Source organism: Zonotrichia albicollis, chromosome 6 (assembly GCF_047830755.1).
Source record: "Zonotrichia albicollis isolate bZonAlb1 chromosome 6, bZonAlb1.hap1, whole genome shotgun sequence".
NCBI classification, from domain to species: domain Eukaryota; kingdom Metazoa; phylum Chordata; class Aves; order Passeriformes; family Passerellidae; genus Zonotrichia; species Zonotrichia albicollis.
The window spans coordinates 26385159-26405157 of NC_133824.1; the positions used below are offsets into that span (position 1 = coordinate 26385159).

At 36.8% G+C, this 19999-nt stretch overlaps 1 protein-coding gene across 7 annotated transcripts in view; it reads left to right on the forward strand.

The window, feature by feature from the left end:
* The window catches only part of RAD51B (RAD51 paralog B), a 403112-nt gene that overhangs the window by 41850 nt on the left and 341263 nt on the right, over positions 1 to 19999 (forward strand). For all 7 annotated transcript variants that reach the window (XR_012580812.1, XM_074542842.1, XM_014268656.3 and 4 more), the window contains exons 5-7: positions 3181 to 3317; positions 5971 to 6090; positions 7337 to 7520. Coding sequence is in view for 6 of the 7 variants with exons in the window: in XM_074542842.1 (XP_074398943.1) it covers positions 3181 to 3317; positions 5971 to 6090; positions 7337 to 7520 (441 nt within the window). In the remaining variant the exon portion in view is untranslated. The remainder of the gene's footprint in view (positions 1 to 3180; positions 3318 to 5970; positions 6091 to 7336; positions 7521 to 19999) is intronic.

A 19999-nucleotide genomic window follows, 5' to 3' on the forward strand; every position in this document is an offset into this window, starting at 1 on the left:
AAGTAGTTTAAAAGGTTGGCAGCTCTGAGTGTTCATCAGATTGCTAGATGAGATTTTAGTAGAAAGCTATCAATTTACTGCTGCAGCTGGTTTGAAGCTGTGCTTCTGCTGCTTTTATGCTCTACTGCAGCTTGTGAACACTCAGGTTTGTTTTTGTATTTTTGGATTTGAGTGATCTTAGGATTTAACAATTTTAATTTGCTTTTTTACAAGTCACTGGAGCATAACAGACAAGTAGGTTGTCTTTTGGCATTTTTGAATTAGACGGATATTTTAAGTCTGACAGAAGTTCTCATCAAAAGAATGCTGAATGCAGAATTTACTTCCTGACTGCTAGGGCTAAATTACTGTCTTTCTGTTACTTTACCCAGCAGTAAAACTGGAAACTTGGAATTTGAGTACCTGCTCAGAGGGATTAAGACTTGTGGCCATATCTTCTATCGCCAAATCTCCTTTCTTTTTGAGTGCCAGAGGGATTTGATTTGCATTACACTATTTCAGATAATTTTTTTTCCAAGCCACTATTAGATTTTAAATTGAAGACTAAATCATAGCTGAAATTCTGTGATCAGAGCTTTTTTCCAAGTTTTATGAGCTTTTTTTCAAGTTTTATGGGGAAGAATTTATTTTTTAGAAATAAATTCCTAAAAAAAGGAATTTATTCAAAATCCTTTTTTGAATATTGAAGAGTTTAACCTTCTGGTAGATGAAGATTTAGCTCTTTGTGTTTTCATTCAAACCCTACAGATGTGCCAGAGAAAATAGTATATAACTTATGAAAAATAATTTATCTCTGCCTAATAAAATATATTTTAAAAAACTGAAGTGGTCTTCATGTTTTTCATGTCTCTATCTGGGTGGATTTTTTTCGAGCAGATTTGGAATAAAATAAACCAAACAAATTTTTTGCAGACATTGAATTTAAATTTATCACAGGAATTTCAAGAAGGATTCTGCTGTTCTAAACACTTGCTGAACCAGGGGGTAACAATAATAAAATGTTGTAGTTTTGTAAAATTCTTCACTGTGGATTACTTGAAAGCCTGTTTTAAGGCCCTTTAAAGGAATGCAGATTAAACATGAAGTATTGTTGGTTTTGGGAATACAAATGCTTTCTTGCTCCATTGGCTTGCTTCCTTGTGCTGCAAGGTTCCCTCATTTTCTCGGATGTGATGCTCATGTCCTCAGACATTTTTACAGCATCTCTGCTGAACTGGCTTCTGTGTCAGCCACTGAAATGGATCTTGGGTCCAGTGCACCTCCCAGGCAAGGCTGAAACTAGAAATGTTTTTATGAAGTATCATCACAGTTGTCCAAACATTTTAATTTCACATACTGGATTGATGCCCTCCCCTCATTCATTTCAAGTTCTCTTTTTAACAAGAAACAACTTGTGAGATTCATTGGCAATCACAGTCTAAGGAATGTGTATTGCCTCTGTACTTTTTGTATATGCTTTGGGTTCACATTAAATTGTAGCAGATATTGCTGATACGATAGTTTGTAATTTAAGTGCACTGGCTGGGGAACAGATAATTGCATAAATTACTGATTCTTGATCTGTAATTCACCAAATGCAGTGTGTTCTTCTAAAAAACATCATTTAATGCTTCTCTTGCATTAAAGCTTCAAGTAGATTGGTTGATATAGCTTGACTTTTAGGCCTTGTTAAAAGACAACGGTGATTAAAAGGATTTTAACCAACTGTTAACTGTAGCTACTGTGATCCTTCTGTGTTTCCTTGTATATTTTCTGTGCTTCAAGTCATGCTGCTACTTCTTAAAACAAAACCATAACAATACTGTATTATCTTCTGGTGAAAGTATTTGTGCTTGAAACCAAACTATCGTGCATGTAGTCTCAAAAATCAGTTTGATTTTGAGTACCTGCCAATTGTAAAGTTTAAATTTGGAAGTTAAAATAAACTTTTTAAATTTAAAATGATAGCTCTGTGTTTAGGCCTTTGTTCTGGCAGTGTTAAATGTTTTGAGACAGCATGCTTTGTTTTGCAGTTCAGCTTACCTGGAGAGGTTTGCTTTTACACCTTGCATTATTAGTTTGTTGCTACTGGCATAAGAATGAACCCATTACTCTGATTTCACTGCCTAGAATCACTTTATTTTTGCTGGTTTTTGGCCCTCTGAGTATTTATGATTTCATCATCTCCCTTCCCAGAAGCAGTGACAATGTGATATTGTATTCAAAGACCCCCTGTAGTAGTAATGAACTTGCAATTATCTGAACACAGTGCCCAGCATTCAGACACAATCTCTGGAAGATCTGCAGTGGATAAAGTGCAGCAGACTGCCATCTCTAGTAGAAAAATATTGCTCTCAGAAACTGCTGATCTCATCAAACAATGTGTTCTTTGGATCCTTTTTCTCCTCAAAATGGTACTGGAGCCTTTTCATGCAAGCTGAGCATGCTGTCTTTGAATGCTGCTTCACCACAGGGGCTTTCAGTGAGCACAGGTGGAAGCTTTGGGGATCTGATCTGGATCATTGAATGGTGTTGGTTTTGAAATATGATAATAGGGAGTTAACATCAATGAAAAAACACACTGCATAGGGCAGAGTGTAGTCTCTGGGGCAGATAAAATCTGTCTAATGTATAAATGTGGTTCATATTGAACATTCATTCTTTATAGGACATAAGCAATTAGCCTTGTGTTTCTAGGAGAGACCTGGTTTTACCAAGTTCAAGATGATTTCTAGGGAGATGTTTGTCTGTGAGCTCAATAGCTCTGGACTTAGTTTTCAGTTCTAAAAGCTATTGATGACATGTGAATGTCATCAATTTAATTCTGCTCTGTTTTAGAAGGTAGCAGAGGGACAGATGGAAGAGAGCTAGGTGTCTCTAGCGAAGATCTTGTGAGGTGAGGGGGAAAGTAGGGGACCTCAAATTTGAAAGGTAATAATGATGTCAAAGAAAGTGACATCATAAGCATAATGCTCTGTCTGAAAAGCTTTTTTTTCTTCTTCAGGGGATGAATTTGTCTGCAAGGTACAGATCCAAGAGTAACTGCACATTCGTCTTTGTGGGCTATGTTCTGTCTTTTCATGGCTGTTGTCTCCTTTGGTTACTGAAAAAGCAGAACTGGGGAACACAGGCTGATGGGACTTAGATAAAAGTAGAAGTATGGTGAAATGAATGTTATGTTGCTAATCTTTTTCCTTCCAGATAACTAGCCCACCAGGTTGTGGCAAAACACAATTTTGTATTATGTTAAGTGTTCTGGCTACGCTTCCTGTGAGCATGGGAGGACTAGATGGGGCTGTTATATACATCGACACAGAGTCTGCATTCAGTGCTGAAAGGTAAGGTGCAAAATTCTAAAATACACACAACTTCTTAGCACCTTTTATCCTGGAACCTTCAAATATTTTCTGAGCAATAATTGTGCATTTTTAAATACTGGTGGTATTTATTAAACATTCCTCTGGTACATGCAGTTATTCCACAGACAATGAAATTAACTTAATAAAATGGTTTGTTCACCTTCCTAATTTGTATGAGGTTGCAGATTCCAGTTCTGGTATGACAAGGTGGATGGCATTATCTTTAATTTTTAAATGGTTTTATTAGTACCTGAAATCTTGCTTTGCAGTTTGGTTTGTGGAGTTAACAGGATATTGATTGGAGGATGTACAGGCAGAGCATTTTGGCTACAGAGGCAGTGGAGGTTTTCCAGTGAACAGTGGGACTGGTGTTGCCACTTTTCCTTCAGATTTCCATCCTATTTCTGTTCAATACCCTCCTGCATTTCTGATTCCCTTCTGCAGTAACCTTGCATCTCCTGTATCCCCAGCAGCTATGCAGTACTGTAATACCTTACTGTATTACTGTACTGTACCTTGCTGTAATACCTTACTTACAATACTGTAACATATCTGGTTCTTCTCATATCTCCTGCTTGGCCCATGCAACCCAAGTGGCCCAGCTGTGCATGTTGATGTGCTTGAGTGCTGAATGGGTGTACTGTGCTGGATTGCTTGGGTTGCTGTCGGTTGCTGCTCTTCCCATGTTAACTGTCTGATTAACTGTTGAAATAATCCTCAGTGTTTCATTAAATGTAGCTCTTATTTATTTTACTTAGTTACTAAAGTTTGCTAAACGTTGTGACTTTGATCTTTTTGAGATTTCAATTCTTTGGTCCCTGTTGTTTAGAATGAGCAAGTTCAAAAGTTAAGGGTCTGGGGAAGGACAAGAAGTACAGTAGTCGCATCCTGATTAGTGTAGAAAAATGGGCAGAAAGAGGTTCAGTGAAATAATTTATATATTTCAGGTGATCTAGTAGCTATAGCCATGGCATGATTCTGGAGTATTAAGGTAAATGTATTTATTTCCATTGATTATTCATTACAAGTTATCATAGATGAGAAGGTGGGATTTCAAACCCTGCTTTTTGTCAAGTTAATGTCACAGAAGTTTGAAGCATATCAAAGGAAACAAGCTTCAAGCAATGGTTATGTAAAGTACTGTGCTTCCTCCTTATACACCATTTAAGTTTTATTTCAGGTCCCTGAAATGTAAATAGGGAAAAAAGGTAGGACCTAAAGAGTGAGTTAAGACTTGTCACTTAGAAATGAGTGCTGAAGAAAAGGAAAGCAGATGCAGATGAAACTGAGACTGCTGAAAATAGAATAGGATGTAGAAAGGAAACATGGCAAAAATAATATTATTAAAGATGAGAATATTTATGTATTAAATCATATTTAGTATTGCTCAGTCACAAATGATAAACACAATTTCAGCAGACCGACTATATCTTATGCTTTCTGTGTTGCATCCTCTAAGGAGCTGAACCATCATGGCCAGGGAGGTGCATATCCCCTTTTCCCAAGGTGGTTGGGAGCTGGAGCATTTGCCATTTGTGGAGAGACCAAGGACTTGCTCAGTTGAGTAGAGAGAAGATATTGGGCCAGTCTAACAGTAGCCTTCACTTGCCAAGGAGGAGGCCCAAAGGAGATGGCACAGGGGTGTGTGCTGGGAGACAGCAGGCACACATTGAGCTTCATTTCTGGGCTGATATATGGAGAAGCTTTACAATTCCTAGCTGCCTTTGTGGTGAAAAAGCTTTGCCCAGAGAGGTGGAGCTGTCTCCATCCTTGAAGGCTTCTGAAATAAAGACTCAAGTAACTTGTTCTGATTTCATAGCTGGCACTACGTTGAATAGGATGTTACCTCAAATCTCCTGAGCTCTGTTTGTAAACTGATTTTAAATTTGTTTTCTCTAAATTCTCTTTAACTTTGTGTTTTAATGAAAGGAGCCTAAGTTTAAAGAGAGATAGCAAGTAAGTTGTGCCCACAAGTATAATCCACTAGATGCCACTCTTCTCAAGCTATAGGTGGTGGGATATGTCTGCTTAAAATATAAACAATTAAGTATTTTTTGTTATTAAAAATTAAAAAATTTTTTGTGGAAAAAATTTTCTGTCTAATGGATCTTCTCTTTCTTACCAGTTTGTTAGATTTCTTTGGTGACACAAAACCCAATCTATGATTTCACTGCAAGGTAAAGGTGAAAAGGAAGATGGTTAGAGTTGGAGAGTAGTTTTATTTAAATGAAATTAATATTTATGTAAAATAATTTGAATAGGAAAATGCTTGGTCATTAAGTGGAATTTCTGGTATAAAACTTGAAGAATTTACTCAGTAAGTAAACTTTCCTTCTAGAGGAGACATGCCCTTTCTTTGCTTACAGACACATGATGTCTTTCCCTAGTGTACCACTGACTCAGCGTCACTGGAAGGAGAATCTAACTGTTCTGATTTCCACTGTTTCACTCTGATGATAAAAGGAAAAGTATGCTTTTCCTTTTAAAGAGATTTCCAGTCTTAGCTGGTATCTGCTTATGGCTCAGAACTTTGCTGTGTTTGCTTTCTGAATACTTGACGTCTTATTAGCTTGTATTATTCTTTTTTGCAGTACTATGCCTTCTGGTTTTTGTTGTTGTTTGTTTTTAATAGGTTGATTGAGATAGCAGCAAACAGATTCCCTTCTTATTATGACTCAGATGAAAAGCTGCTCTGCATGACCCGTAGCATCCACCTGTACCGAGAGCTGACCTGCTGCAGTGTGCTGAAGAGGTATTCTTTTCCAGAGTTTAAGAAAAGACAGTTTTGACTGGATTGTCTAAAACATTTTTTTTTGTATCAAAGTTTTATGAAGAATAATTAATTTGAGACCTTTTCATGTGGATGCCAGCATGGTCTCCAACGAAGTAACATTGTTACAGAAAGACTGACATTGCTCTTATCATTTCATAGCATGTGACTAATCCACTTGATGATTTTTAATTTGTGATAGACAATTTCTATGTGATCTGACTCTTGTAAGCCTTTAAAGGGGAATGTTCATGAGACAGGTATTCTCTTGGGCTGTGAAGAGACCATAGTATAAGAGTTATGTTTTCCATGAAATTGATTTTTGTTCCTCCAAAGCAGTTTACTTCCAAGAAGATGGGGATTCCTCCAGCGGTGGGAGGGAGAAGTTGTTTAGCTGTCACCAGCCTGAGTGCGATATTGTATTGTCATGTTTTTATGTTATGTTAATTTGTGAACATATATTTTGCAATGAAAATTAATGAAGTTATATTTTATCATCATGTGGTATGTTTTATGTTAGTGGGAGAATTATTATCAGAATAGTTTTGCCTCCTAATACAGCTTTATCAGAGAACAGCTAGTAGCATATTAAAGAAACATGGAATGGCTTGGGTTGGAGGAGAGTTTAAAGGTCATCTAGTTCCAAACCTCCCATCATAGGCAGGGATAGCACCCACTTGGTCAGGTTGTTCAGGGCCCCATCCAACTTGGCATTAAACATTTTCAGGAGTGGGGTGTACACAGCTTCTCTGGGCACCTGTGCCAGTGCCTCGCTACCCACTGAGTAAAGCATTTCTTCCTGAATTTTAATCTAAATCTCTTCTTTTGGTTTTAAGCCATTTCCCCATGTCCTATCACTATCTGCCCATGTAAAAAGTCACTCTCCCTCTTACTTATTAATCCCCTTGAAGTGCTGGAAGAGCCCAGTGAGGCACAGTTTCAGTACCCACTTAACTTGCTGTCTGCCATTCAGGAGTTGTACAGCATATTGTTGCTAGCAGAGGTCTTCCAAAACTTTCTTGTAGAGAGGTCCTGGCTTGGGCCCACTGAGCCTCAGATTCCTTTCCAAATCTCTTCAATACATGCAGATGTCAATGGAGGTGGTGTGTGGGGATGAAAAAAGAGGGACTGACTTTAAGCTTACTAAATGTATCTTTATTTTAAACATTTTAGTGTTATATTTTTTTTTCTGTAAATAATGCTATAAGTGACTTATTTTTTTTTTTAGGATTATGTCTTTGGAAGAAGAAATTATTTTGAAGAAGGTTAAACTTGTAATAATTGACTCTGTTGCTTCAGTTGTCAGAAAGGAGTTTGATACAAAACTCCAGGGCAATCTGGCAGAGAGAAGTAACTTTTTGAATAGAGGAGCATCAGTGTTGAAGTATTTGGCAGAGGAGTTCTCAATACCAGTAAGTTCTTCCTCCTTTTCTAAGTTTTTGCTTTACAGTATCAAGTAATAGAGAAGAAGGAGAATGACAGGAAGAAGAAACCAGACAATGATTCTTGCAGGAATCTTTATGCAGGTACCAGTTGGAATATAGTTGGGAAATAGCAGAATAGTAATAGCTCTGCTTGGTGTGATTTTTCTGTGGGTTTTTGTTTGTTTGTTTTTTAAAATTTCTTAGAAATTATTTTAATTTTTGTTAATTTGGGACCTTAAAGAAGCAAATATTAATAGAGTCTCCAGCTATCTCTGTACTTCTTTTTAGTTTAGTTTTTCTTAAATCCTACATTTTCTTGCCATTTAATATTGTCTATCCTGATGGTTCTTTTGTACTGCATTGTCACTCTACCTAATGCACACTCTAGGTAGGTGAAGATTTTTTTCTGCCTCTGTTTCTTTTACTTAAGTTCATAGAATCTAAAAAAGACACATGCTCTGGAACAGTGTGAATTCCTTTTGTATCTGGTAATGTATGCTAATTCCTGCAGAAGGGAAGGTAACAGGTTAGCAAATCCTTGTCTGTAGACTTGCCCATAAAATGCAAAGGAAGACATGAACACAGTGCAAAGACTGGGTAGACCTGATTGAAAAGTGCTTTAGAAGATGTAAACTGTGTATATGTGTTTGTGTGTGTGTGTTTATTTTGTGTTCCACAAAGGGCCATTTCAAAAGATACCATTGAAACTCAACTCTTTAAAGTATTTCCTGGTATAGGTAACCTACTCATCACTCCAGTGTAAGAGAGAAGCTGGGTAAGAATGTGAGTAAGGCTGGTGGGGCCTTTTTCACGCTGATGCCTCTGAGGTCACAGAAACTATCACATCAGAAATAGGAAGTGTGGAACTGGCTGATCTAACTGCAGAGGAATGGATTTCCTTCTGCATGTGACTTCTAAAGACTTCTGATGGAGACCATTAAACCCTGCCTAAGTGCCTTTAAAGTTCATATACAGAAGATAGCATCCCAGTCAGTGCACCCAGTAAAGTTGATAGATGATAAAGTTGATGACTGTTTATAAAGCCAGGAAAGAATTGTGTGTAATAGTGTACAGTCTGATATTTTGGTAAAATATTATGCAGCCCTTTGAGAAAGGGGAGAAGTTTTATGAGAAGATTTTTTTTTCTCTATTTCTCCATTTTCTTCTCCTTTAGATAGCCCCTGCCCTCCACTTTCGCTGAAATGATGAAGCTGAGCTGGATTTGAATCTCTGACATTTCAGGCTGGAGTGTGTTGTGCATCTGCAAGTGCCAGTGCATACTGCAAAATCAGTCTGCTGTTCCATGTGTTCCAACAACTTCCCTTACAGAGTATCTGAGGTTCTCACTGTAAATAACTCTGTTGACATTATTTCAGATGTTTTTACTTATCTAGAAAATAATAAATGTAAATTTGGGACTAAGGACATTAGTAAGGTTGCAAAGTGATTTAGATCACTAATAAATTGGACACATGAATGTAACTCTTCATGGCACAATCAGTGCAACTAAATGCTAAACTGGGCAACAATTAGGGAGATTGAATCTGAGGCTGATAGGATTTGAACTTGAAATCAATCCTTTTGGCTGTAGCTAAAGGTCTGGTGAAAAACTGCAAGTAGTAGAACAAGGGGATTGGAAATGAGGAGATATCAGCCATAACTCTTATTGGAGCAGTACATCTGATGTTGGCACTGCATAGAGGGTGGTGAAAAAGCAGCTTCCAGACAACATCCTTGAAAATGAATGGGGGAGAGCAGTCCAAGTGAAGAAGACATAAGGTTCTTACTTTGTTTAGCTTAGCTAAGGAAATGTTAAGGGCTTCTTCATTAGTCAATATGCACCTACTTGCTGAAGAGGTATTTGATAAAAGCTCTCTTTGGCTGACACAGGTGTACCACAGTTTTGTGGTTGGAAGCTGAATTAAGCAAGGTCAGACTTCAAATAAGAGGTGTGTTCTTACTGGACTAATTAATCATTGGAATGCATTACTAAACATAAATAGTTGCTTATCATGAGTATATTTAAGTGGACATTCCTCCCCCATTTCCTAAAAGGGAAACGGGTTCAAATAGGGTTAAGTTTGTGGAAGCCCTGAGCTACCATGTTATACCAGAGTTAAAAGGATTTTAATGCAGTTATTTTTGTTGGCATTATAAACTCTAACTGTTTATAATTATGTGTTTGTGGTATCAGGTTATTGAGTTGGATGTGCAGAAGTGATTAGGGGGTCACAGTTTTTACCAAACTCAAGGGGAGCTGTTTCAAGGCAGGTAGCTCTATTTGGGAAAAAAGTTGATATTGATTATACCTAAACTGTTGGTGGTTGTTCATTAATTTCTCTGTGCTTCTATTTTCAGGTTGTAAAATGGGGCAGAACTGTTCAGTGAGAGGATATTGTGAAGATAGGGTCATTACTAATAAGGATCTTGTACTGAGTCTGGACAATACATAGATGCTCCTTGGAAAGTAGCAGTTGCCATCCTCAGTGTAAAATTGAAAACAGTTGTAGTAAATGAAAACTTAATCCATGTCTTGAGATGAGAAAAAAATAATAAGCATATTAATTGAATTTTACCATCTTAGCCACTGAGTGAAGCTAGTGATCATGATTTGTGATTGCCACTTTTTGCTTGACCTAATTTTTTGTTGTTGGAGGATTTTTGTTTCTTTTTGTTGTTGTTTGTAAAGTACAAAGAAAAGCAAAGTTGCTTTTTATTTTTTTTAAATTTAGGGGCTTAAGTAAAGCTTAAGTTAGTTAATTAGTAAATTTAATTAGTAAAGCTTAAGTTGTTTCTCAAAAAGTGAAGTATGATACCTGATAGCCTTTTCAGATCATCTTTTCCATGTAAGTTAGCAGTAAGCCCAGGTTCATTCTAGGCATTTGCTGTGGTGCCAGGGCAAGAGGCAGCGCAATGTTTAGTTCACTTATGGCCAATTGACAGGGGACCTGGCAGCCCTGCTGGTGACTGAAGTCTCTGAAGCTTTTGCCTCCATGGGGCACTAAGTAGCAGCATCTCTTTTCCCTTTCCTGCACAGAGATGTAACCAAACCATACTTTTTTTATCCCAGGTTTGGTTGGAGCTAGCCAGTCAGATCAAAAGCAATTCCTGGAAACTGAGAAGGGCAGCTTGATTACCAATGAAACAAACTCCCCTTTCTTGTTGAAATCTAGTGAATATGGAAATCTATATGAAAAATTTGTTACCTTTATATGTCAATAGAGCGCCTTGTAGTTGAGAGCATTTGGATCTGAATGTCTTCTCTTACAATATGTGTGGACACTGTCTACCAGATTACATAATTAAGCAACAGTAATAAGTCCTATATGCTTCCTGTGTGGCTTTCTGATTTCCTTAGCCTTCTGAAAAAGAAAGAAAGTAAAATATGCTTTGAATTTTCTTTCTTCTCTTCTTCCATATTCACAGGAAACTTTATATTATTAGTAGATTGAAATACTTTCACCAAGTACTGTGTTTGTGCTAGTTGAGAGATGTCTCATTTTCACGAAAGAGCTAAAACTAAAACCCAATATGACAAGAATTATTGTTGAGATTTAAATATTTTACCTTATTGTTGTTCATAGACTCTGATTTTCTAGTCATTAATACTTCAGAAAATAAGTGAAGCTGGCTAGACATCTCTGTGAAAAAGGACTCCAGAGGCAGCAGTTGCAAAACCAAACTGCTTTAAGCATTCTTTTAAATGTCAAATTGAGACTGATGATGAAATTTGCTTTGTAAAACCCCAAGGCTAATCAAATTACAGCATTTGCTGTCCTTTATGCTTTTGTCTGGCTTATGTTCTTAGATCACTGAAGCGAACCTTTGTTATTTATGATCAATATATTGGTTATTGTTACCAGCAAATGTATAATAGCATGGTCTGTTCTTTTTTATTTATTCTTTCTGAAAATATTAAGTAACTTAGGATGAGAGACTTTAATCTCTCATGTGTGGTTTTTTAGAGCAAACGAAAGACAAACCTTATGTAATTATTCTCCAATGTTATTATTTTCTGTGCTAAATACATTAACAGTAGTTCAAGAAGCCCACAAGTTCCACAGGTAATATTTTCCCCGTTTAGAATCAACATGCTCCATTTAAAAACTAAAACTACACTTAATATGTATGATAACAGATCTGTAACAGTCAATTTTCTTTTCACACTGATCTCCTAGATTTTAATTTCAGTACTTCACAATTGCTATGCTCCTTAAACTTAGACCCAACATTTTCGTTTACTTTGGAAAGCCAAATGTTTAGCTAAGTATATATTTGCTTTTAGGATGAGTAATTTTTTTTGGTCTCAAAATCACTTCATATGGAGAAATTACTTGACATTTGCAGTGCCTTTTCTGCTGTCTTTTGTTAATTTGAATTGTCTCATCTTCCTGCAGTAAAGTGTCTCAAAACTGAAGTGCTTCTGTTGGCAAAGGGAGTATTCTAGCTGTTAGTTTTCTTTTTGTTTATATATGTTAATACTTGTTTATAATCAAGTATTCCCATTTGGCCTCATTCTTGCTTCTTTTTATTCTGCTTCCACATAGATGGTTGCTTGCCACCTCTTCTGCACTTTAGCTATTGCTGTTCTGATATTTGAAAATATTAGTTTATGGAATGCAAAACAGATTCCAAAATAAAAGATTCCTGAAGAAAAGTTGTTTAGATGCCAGTTCCTCTTGAATTAAATATGTACAGAGTTTGGTAAGAGTACATAGTTGATTTGTTGTTACATCATGTAGCAGTGCTGTATGATGACTTTTCCAAAATTATGGAGATGCATTAGATTTTCAGGTTATTTTGTCTATATTGGGACTGTAAAGCTGCTGAAATGCAAACTTGTTTTTTTGTTCTTAGCTATTAAAAATTGTTTAATACCAATGTTACAGAAACTGTAATTGAATTATCTTTACAGGTTGTTTAAAACTAGAATAAAAGAAACTTTACTTGTAAAACTTAGAGAATTGGTTCCACTTTGAAGTTTTCTAGAAAGAGAAATCTCTTACAAGGTACGCCACATGGAATCATGTGTTTCTTTAATGAAGTTAAATGTTAAGTGGGAAATTAATTGAGTTAATATTATCAGAAGAAAGTATTTTGGAACTGAGTTTCCAGAATTTAACTAGCCATATTACTTCCATTACTTCCAAAACTAACTTTCTTCTAAAAAAAACCCAATTCTTGTTCTCTTCAAGATGTTTCACTTCCCCTGAACCAAAATTCATGTTGGTGTTCATTTCCTCATTAAATGGTGAATTGAACAGCATTAGAAAATTGCAGGTCTGTGAGCTGTATCAGAACTTTTGGTTTTAAACATAATCTTTTTTGCTTTAAAGAGAAGCACCTAACCTTGTTCAGTGTGCTTTATCTGTTTAAGTAACAAATAGGTTGTGAAATAAATGTGGTGAGGCGCTGGAACAGGTTGCTCAGAGGAGCTGCAATGTACCATCCCTGGAAGTTTTCAAGGCCAGGTTGGATGAGCAGCCTTAGCTAGCAGAAGGTTCCCTGCCCATGGCAGAGGAGCTGGAACTAGATGATTTTTAAGGTACCTTCCAACCCAAACCATTCTATGATTTTAAGATTTTGTACCATGTTATACTTAGAAGTTCTTTCATGCCCAGAACTAAGTCCATAGCTTTGGAATTTTAATTAAGTATTATAATGTTAGCCTTTATTTTTTTAGAAATACCCACTTAAAAAGTAAATGTTAGAATTTCACATTTATGTGAGCAGTATTATTTGTAAGGTGTGATTTGGCATGAATTTTAATTTTTGTTGTTGCTTACTTGGGAAACCAAGATGGTTAATGGGAACTTACAGAACAACCTTCTTTCTTTGCCCTAGCTGAAACTTCATAAACTCAGCAATTTTTGGCAGACTGTTTATGCTTCAATTATTCCTCCACTCTACAGTATTGAGCAAAACCCAATTTTGATAAAAGGGGGTAAATTTAACTGTTAAATGTTGTTAGAGTGGTAAAGGTAGATGGCTTTGTCTTCTCATGGTTGTTATAAATTATCCTCAGAAGGTGCACAGCTTTTAGTTTAAAATGGCTGGTTAAAATGTAATTATAACTACCTTCAGTACTGCTGCCATTTGTGTTGTTTTTTCAATGTGTCTGGAGAATATATGTTTATGCAGTTTATGGCCTGACACTGTTCCTTTTGGACCATCTATACCATAAAATATTTATTACTGCTGAGGAAAAGGAATGAGAAATGCTAGAGCAATGTTTCCTGTTTTCATGTGGTGGTGAAGTACAGCAAAGGAGGTAGTTTAAAGTTATATGATACTTGAATTCAGTTTGTTTTTTCTTTTAAAGTATTCCCTACATCGCTTTTTCCATTTTACAGTGCAAGTGACTTTGCCAAAAGCTATCATTCTGCACAATTGCACATATGAAATTATGTAGAAGGAGCACACCAGGATTAACATATAGGAGAGGGAGTTGAAAGGAATCAGATTTTACTGCCAGTTTTTTTTTTTTTTGATCTGCTCTATGATTATGCACAATATTTGCTATAAAGTAGGGCAGGCACTTTCTCTGATATCTGCCTTGACTTGAATTTCTGAAAGACTTCTTCCAAAGTAAATAAACAGTTTCTTGGATTTTCTAACCCTCATTGTTGTTAGGCTTCTCTGGGTTACCCTCAGCTGATTGACATAATCTTGTAAGTGAGGTGCCCAGAAGTGGACAATATTCCAGATGAATCTCTAGCACAGTTTAGGTATGGAGAAGGATTTCTTCTCATGCCTTGCAGGACATCCTCATGTTTATGCATCATAACACAGTTTGCTTTCTTTGCAACAACCTGATGCTGTTTACTTACCAATTATTAAAATCTTGAATCTGCATCTGCTGACTTTGTTGCTTAGCTAGTTGCTCCTTCTAATGTTATTTTTCCTGACTTGCTAAGATGATTTTGAATCCTGATCTCATGGTTTACTTACAGTCTCCTCCATGCTTACCTGTTTTTGCAAGAAAAATGATCATTCATTCTGTTACAGATTCTTTGTGTAACTATTGGGTAGAACCAGACTTCATGCAGACTATACCATTTTATTCAGTGAGAGACCTTTAAACACTGATAACTGCTATGTGTCATTTACAATAAACTTTAAAATAAACAATAATCTAGGTTATATTTTTCTAGTTTTAGTAGCATACCTATATGTGATGTTCTACTGCTAAAATAAAAATAGAGTATTTATATAAAAATACTGTGGTTTTTTGTTCGGGATGTTTTTGTTTTGTTTTGGTTTTTTTTTCCCTGCCCTATCACATTATTTTGTATGTGCTGTAAAAAATAACAGTTGATTGTACTGATGGGCTTTTATGCCTTGTCTTGGGAGTTTAGGGTTTGACAAGATGTACTGTTTTGACTGTATGAGCAACTGCCTGGACCTTGGGGCCAATGGTCTCTTTGTGACTCTGCAGAGAAATACTTAGTATTCAGTGCTTTTTGAATTTTTTCTTGTGCTTCTTTCTTGTCCTCTGATTTTATTTAAACTGTAAGTTCTCTAGGAATATTTTGGGATTTGCATGATTTATAGCTTAATTTATAGCTGAAAGGGATTCTAGTCTTTAGACAGGATAGCAAAGAATAGTTGACCAGATTGCAAGTTGATAGAAAATTCTTGATGGGTCTTGAGCTCCTTGTTCAATCTTGAGCTTGTGTATGAGCTTAGAATACACAAATTAGTGATTTGATTTCCATATTCTCTAGTGTTAGTTTGCTTTTTGGTTACTCAGCCCCAGGACTTCTGGGAATAATGAGGACCAGCTCTGCAATTGTTACTCCTAGGTAATATTGTACCAGCCCCCCTGAGGCATAAAGGGATGGGGATAAAACAAAATTAAGATTGGGCAATGCATATGTCTCTTATAATACAAATGTGCCCAGAGATCAAAAGTAAAATTTTACTTTCTTGGAAACTGGGGGTAATAGAAATGATGGTACCACTTTCCGCTTTGTGTCTACAGGACTGCTTTGTGAGAACATTGCAGTCATGTGGAACTAGGTGTGCTGCTGGGGCTGCTTTTTGATCAGGTCTGTTCTGGAAGCTCCATGATGATGCAGTCTGCTTGCTGCTGTTAACTGCAGAACCTGCCTTTTGCAGTCTGCAAAATTTCCTTCTTTCCACATGTAATAAAAACCAGACTAAACTATTGTAGCTAGATGGTTGAGGATCATGTGCTGCCTTGAAAATAGAAGTATCTAGATTTGCAGGGCAAGCTTTTCAGTGTGCACTTTTCCTTCTGCTGTTGAAGCTCTTATGCATTAGAAGAGTTCTTTGTATTGCTCTGGTTTCCTTACTCTGTTTTGCTTGGAATTGGAATCTATGAGCTATAACATAAGGTCTCCTGAGAAACTTAATTCTGACTTTATATAAAGAAGACTTCATCTTCTTTATTGAGAACAAGTATGTTTTATATCATTGTTCTATGAAATTTCAGCTATATGTGTTGATTTTTTTCACCCCAGTTTTCTATTTAAAGTAGAAAACCCATCATTTTAATAGCCTTTTAATTCTTTTGGCAGCCATTTAATATAAAACAGAGGGAGAGCCATTTCTAATACAGATTCCTTTGAGAGTCTGCATGGATTTCAGCAACCTCATCAAAACTGTCATGTTGCCTCTCTTCAAAATGCTTCGCTATGTCTCATTTGAGAGTCTAGCATTTCTGCTGTATATAGTAAGTAAACACAATGAGATTTCTAGGTTTTTATTGAATAGGACTGAACAGTTTACTGCAAAGTTTTGATTAGACAGGAATGAATGAGGCACTAGTTTTTCTTGTTGAGACTACATCTGAATTTTAATAATGACAGTATTTCTTTCCAACTCAATAGTCCTAACATTTGATACTCCAATTTGGATAAGCTGTATTGCCCAACCTAGCATTATAACTTTCTTTGTCTCTAGATTCCAGTATTTTCCATACGTTACTTTTGTATTTATCGTATCTCCTGCTTCTGACCTAGGCAAAGAGTGCTTTTCTCTTCAACAATATCCAAGGTCTTGACTGGATTCTTGGCAGTCTATGGTACTACATTTTTCATTATGTCCTGATCAGCAAGATTCGTTCTAATACATGAACTGGTTTTCCTTCGTACAACTGGAAACTTAATTCTTGAGAGAAAAATTGCTTTAGAAATGTTTACTACTTAGCTACTTTGTGTAACTTTACATAAAGTTCTCCCATAAGGAGGAAGGGGGCTTGCTTAAGGCTGCAGGTGCTCTAGGTACTTTGCTTCTCAAGAACATTAATTTAAGCAAAATGGCTTGAGATACTGGCAGTCTTTGACATACCAAACTGAAGTTGTTTTCCTGTAAAGCTTATGAACAATACTAGTGAGCTACAGCTGGGTAGCTGAAGTTCAGTATAGGGTGATGTGTCTAAGTCTTAAATTTTTGTGTCATCTAAGGCTAGCATGTTTTGGGCTTGTATAACTTCCTGTGTTTGCATGGAAGAGCTCTGTCACAGCTGTTTCTGGAACTGTAATGGAAACAGTCATACCTGGGCAGTTAGTACAAGGTTTCTGAGGGGGCCTTGGGCACACAGCGTGTGCACAGAACTAGAGCACTGTGTGTTAGAGCAAATGTGTTTTATTCTGCTTATGTGATATCCCTAACATGGAGCTGCAAGAAACAAGGAGGCTGCTGAAACACTTTGTGAAGCTTGTCATATTTTCAAGGAGCAGATTGACAACAGGAAAGGAAATAGTTACTGTAGAGATCCTGTTTGGGATTGGCAGCAGCACTTACTGCTGTGTCTCCTTTCTCAACTGGCCCAAAGGAGTCACAGAAGAGCCACCACTAGCAATGTGGCAATCCACTGATCTGCAGCTGCCATTCTGAAGTTGTCCCTAGGAAACAAGACACCAGGTACAAACTGTAAGCTGAAAAAAGCACCTGTGCAAATCACAAGTGATACATGGGTAGTAGTTTAATTGCCTGCTTACAGAAAGTGTGAGTAATCCAAGAGGTGGTCACCAAGTGGCAGGGATTCTTTCTTTCCTACCTGCCTTGTAATTCATTTCACTGTCACATTTGTAACTGGTTTGTGCTTGCTTATGAGCCTGGACAAGGATGCAAGCCAGCTGAAAAAGCAAACCAGGGGAAAAAATGTAGTGGGCAATCATTCAGCTGAACAGGCACTAATGTAGGCAGAAAGGAGGGGCAGGAGTGTGTGGTTTCTGGCAGCAGCACGGATTTTGAATGTAATACTGCATTTTCAGTAAAAAGGATATCATGAGTAAAAATGCTAGAGGGATTATTAATCAGAATGAGCAAAGAAAAAGCTTGAAATGTTCTTTAAACTTGGAACTGTTCTAGGAAGGCCTGTATAACATACCATTATTGTGATGCTTTGTACTTTGGCTAAAGGTGATGCCTGGTTGTATGCAACATATCCTTACGCTGCTTAAGGCTTTTGTGCACTGTTAGGTCAGTGTCCTGGTTTTAATCTGTGCATTCTGATTTTAAAATGCATCATAAAATGCTGTATTTGGAGTTGTAATATATCCATGCATAATGAATTATAGTTGAGGTCAGAAATTATGCTGAATAGTAGATTTTCAAACCGCAGTATTTCTTCCTGTGCTGAAATTCAGAATGATATGTCTAAGAAGCCACAGAATAGCTGGTACCCTTCAGAACATGCTTGCATTCCTTCATTATTAATAGTTCCATATCCATCTGTCAGTGTGTTATGGCTGAACTATTACCCAAGATTTTGCAGCTGCTGCTTTAAGAGTCTGTATAATGTCGTTATCTCCAGCTCCTGTTCTTTGTCTGCTAGTAAGAGGAAATTTTACTAAGAACTTATTAAATTGTCCAAGACTGTAAGTTCAAGTTCAGGTGAAAGTCTATGATCTTGATTTAACTTACTTGACTTGTGGTACTTTTCTTGTTCTTTTGTTTGGACTATGTTGGTTGCAGCAGTTATTTCAAGTAATAGTGGTTTGTTTCATCTCATGAGAGGTTCTGTATGTAGTTGTTGTAGTCCTGTATCTTGTCATTCTATTTTTAGAACATTTTGTGCAAATTTTAGCTGCTGATCTGCTCTGAAGATAGACCCTGTAGTGAGGTCTGATTTGAAAATAATGGGGCTATGGGTAGTATGTGTGGGGCTTTTTGGCACCCTCTATTAAAATGTTGATGAAAATTAATTTGTTTGCAGCAAAGATAGCAATTGATGTAGAAAGTAGTATGTATGTAGATTGCCAAAGTACTTTGTGCTTGATACTGAACAGTTACTGGAGAATAACAATTCAAATTATTGCTAAAGCAAAATAGTTACAAACTAGTTACTTGGACATGCAGAGTTCCAGAAGTATTTGTGTGGTCCTCTCTGTGTGTATGTGCTTTTTTAAAAATTTTCAGTGCTGTCGAATTCCAAGTACCACAATTTGTGAATCATAATAGATTTTTTCATTTTTTTGTGCCAGGTAAAATCTTTCAGCATAAATGTGTAGTCTTTTCAATTATAAAGTAATAATACTTGCATAAATTTAAAAGAATTTTCTTTTTGTCTCCTAGAATAACATAATTTTTGCTGATAGGTTATAATGAAATATTTGTAATCTTTTTAAAAAAGGTGGTAGGGAAAAAATTGCGTTATGCGTACATGACTGTGCCACCTGCATTCGGTCCAATCATTCACCTCTGACTGGATTTCTTTGCAGTCTAAGATGATGCTGGCTGTTAAAATACAACCAAACAAGTTCGGTGTCCATTAATTCCCAAAGCCTTCAAGTTATTTTCCTGCCAAGGGCCACTTATTAAGTGCCATTAAGTGGTAGTAGACTGGTCTGTTATTAGGGTTGTGTTTCAGTGGCCTTCGTGTTTTGTTTGCTTGGTTTTTTTCTGGTTTTGGAGTGTTCATCAATAGCATTACTTTGAAAGAATGTCTTCTTTTCAATTATTTTAATGCACATTTTTAGTTTGAGCTCTATTTGCCCTAAAGCACTGCTGTTTTGCAGTTGGCTGTGCAGTCATTCCTTCTGAAGGAATAATTGACTAGGAATAATAGTTGTGTGTTTTCCCTCTCAAGGCCAGACAATCTGTGCAGAAGCCTGCACTCTTTCTTCTGAGTCACTGCAGCTGAGTCTTCTGCATACTGGTGATTATGTCATGGAGTATTGGCACAATGACTAGCTGCTGCCTTTTTTTCATAGAGCCCTCCAGATACAAGGAGATACTAAGCACAGGAGATCTGTGAATAGCCAGGAAAGGAGAGCCTGTATAGCAATCACACAGTTTAATTTGCTGGTACTGGAGTGCATTAAACTGCTGGAACTCTGTACATTTCACCAACTTGTTTGGAATCAGCAAGGCAGCCTGGGTGGTGGATGCTGCTTAAAAATGTGAACCTTGCCCTGATATGCTTGTAGAGCCTTCTGGAGTTTGGAGCAGAAAACCTAAGAATTTGTAGCCATGCCCAAAGCCTATTTATGTCA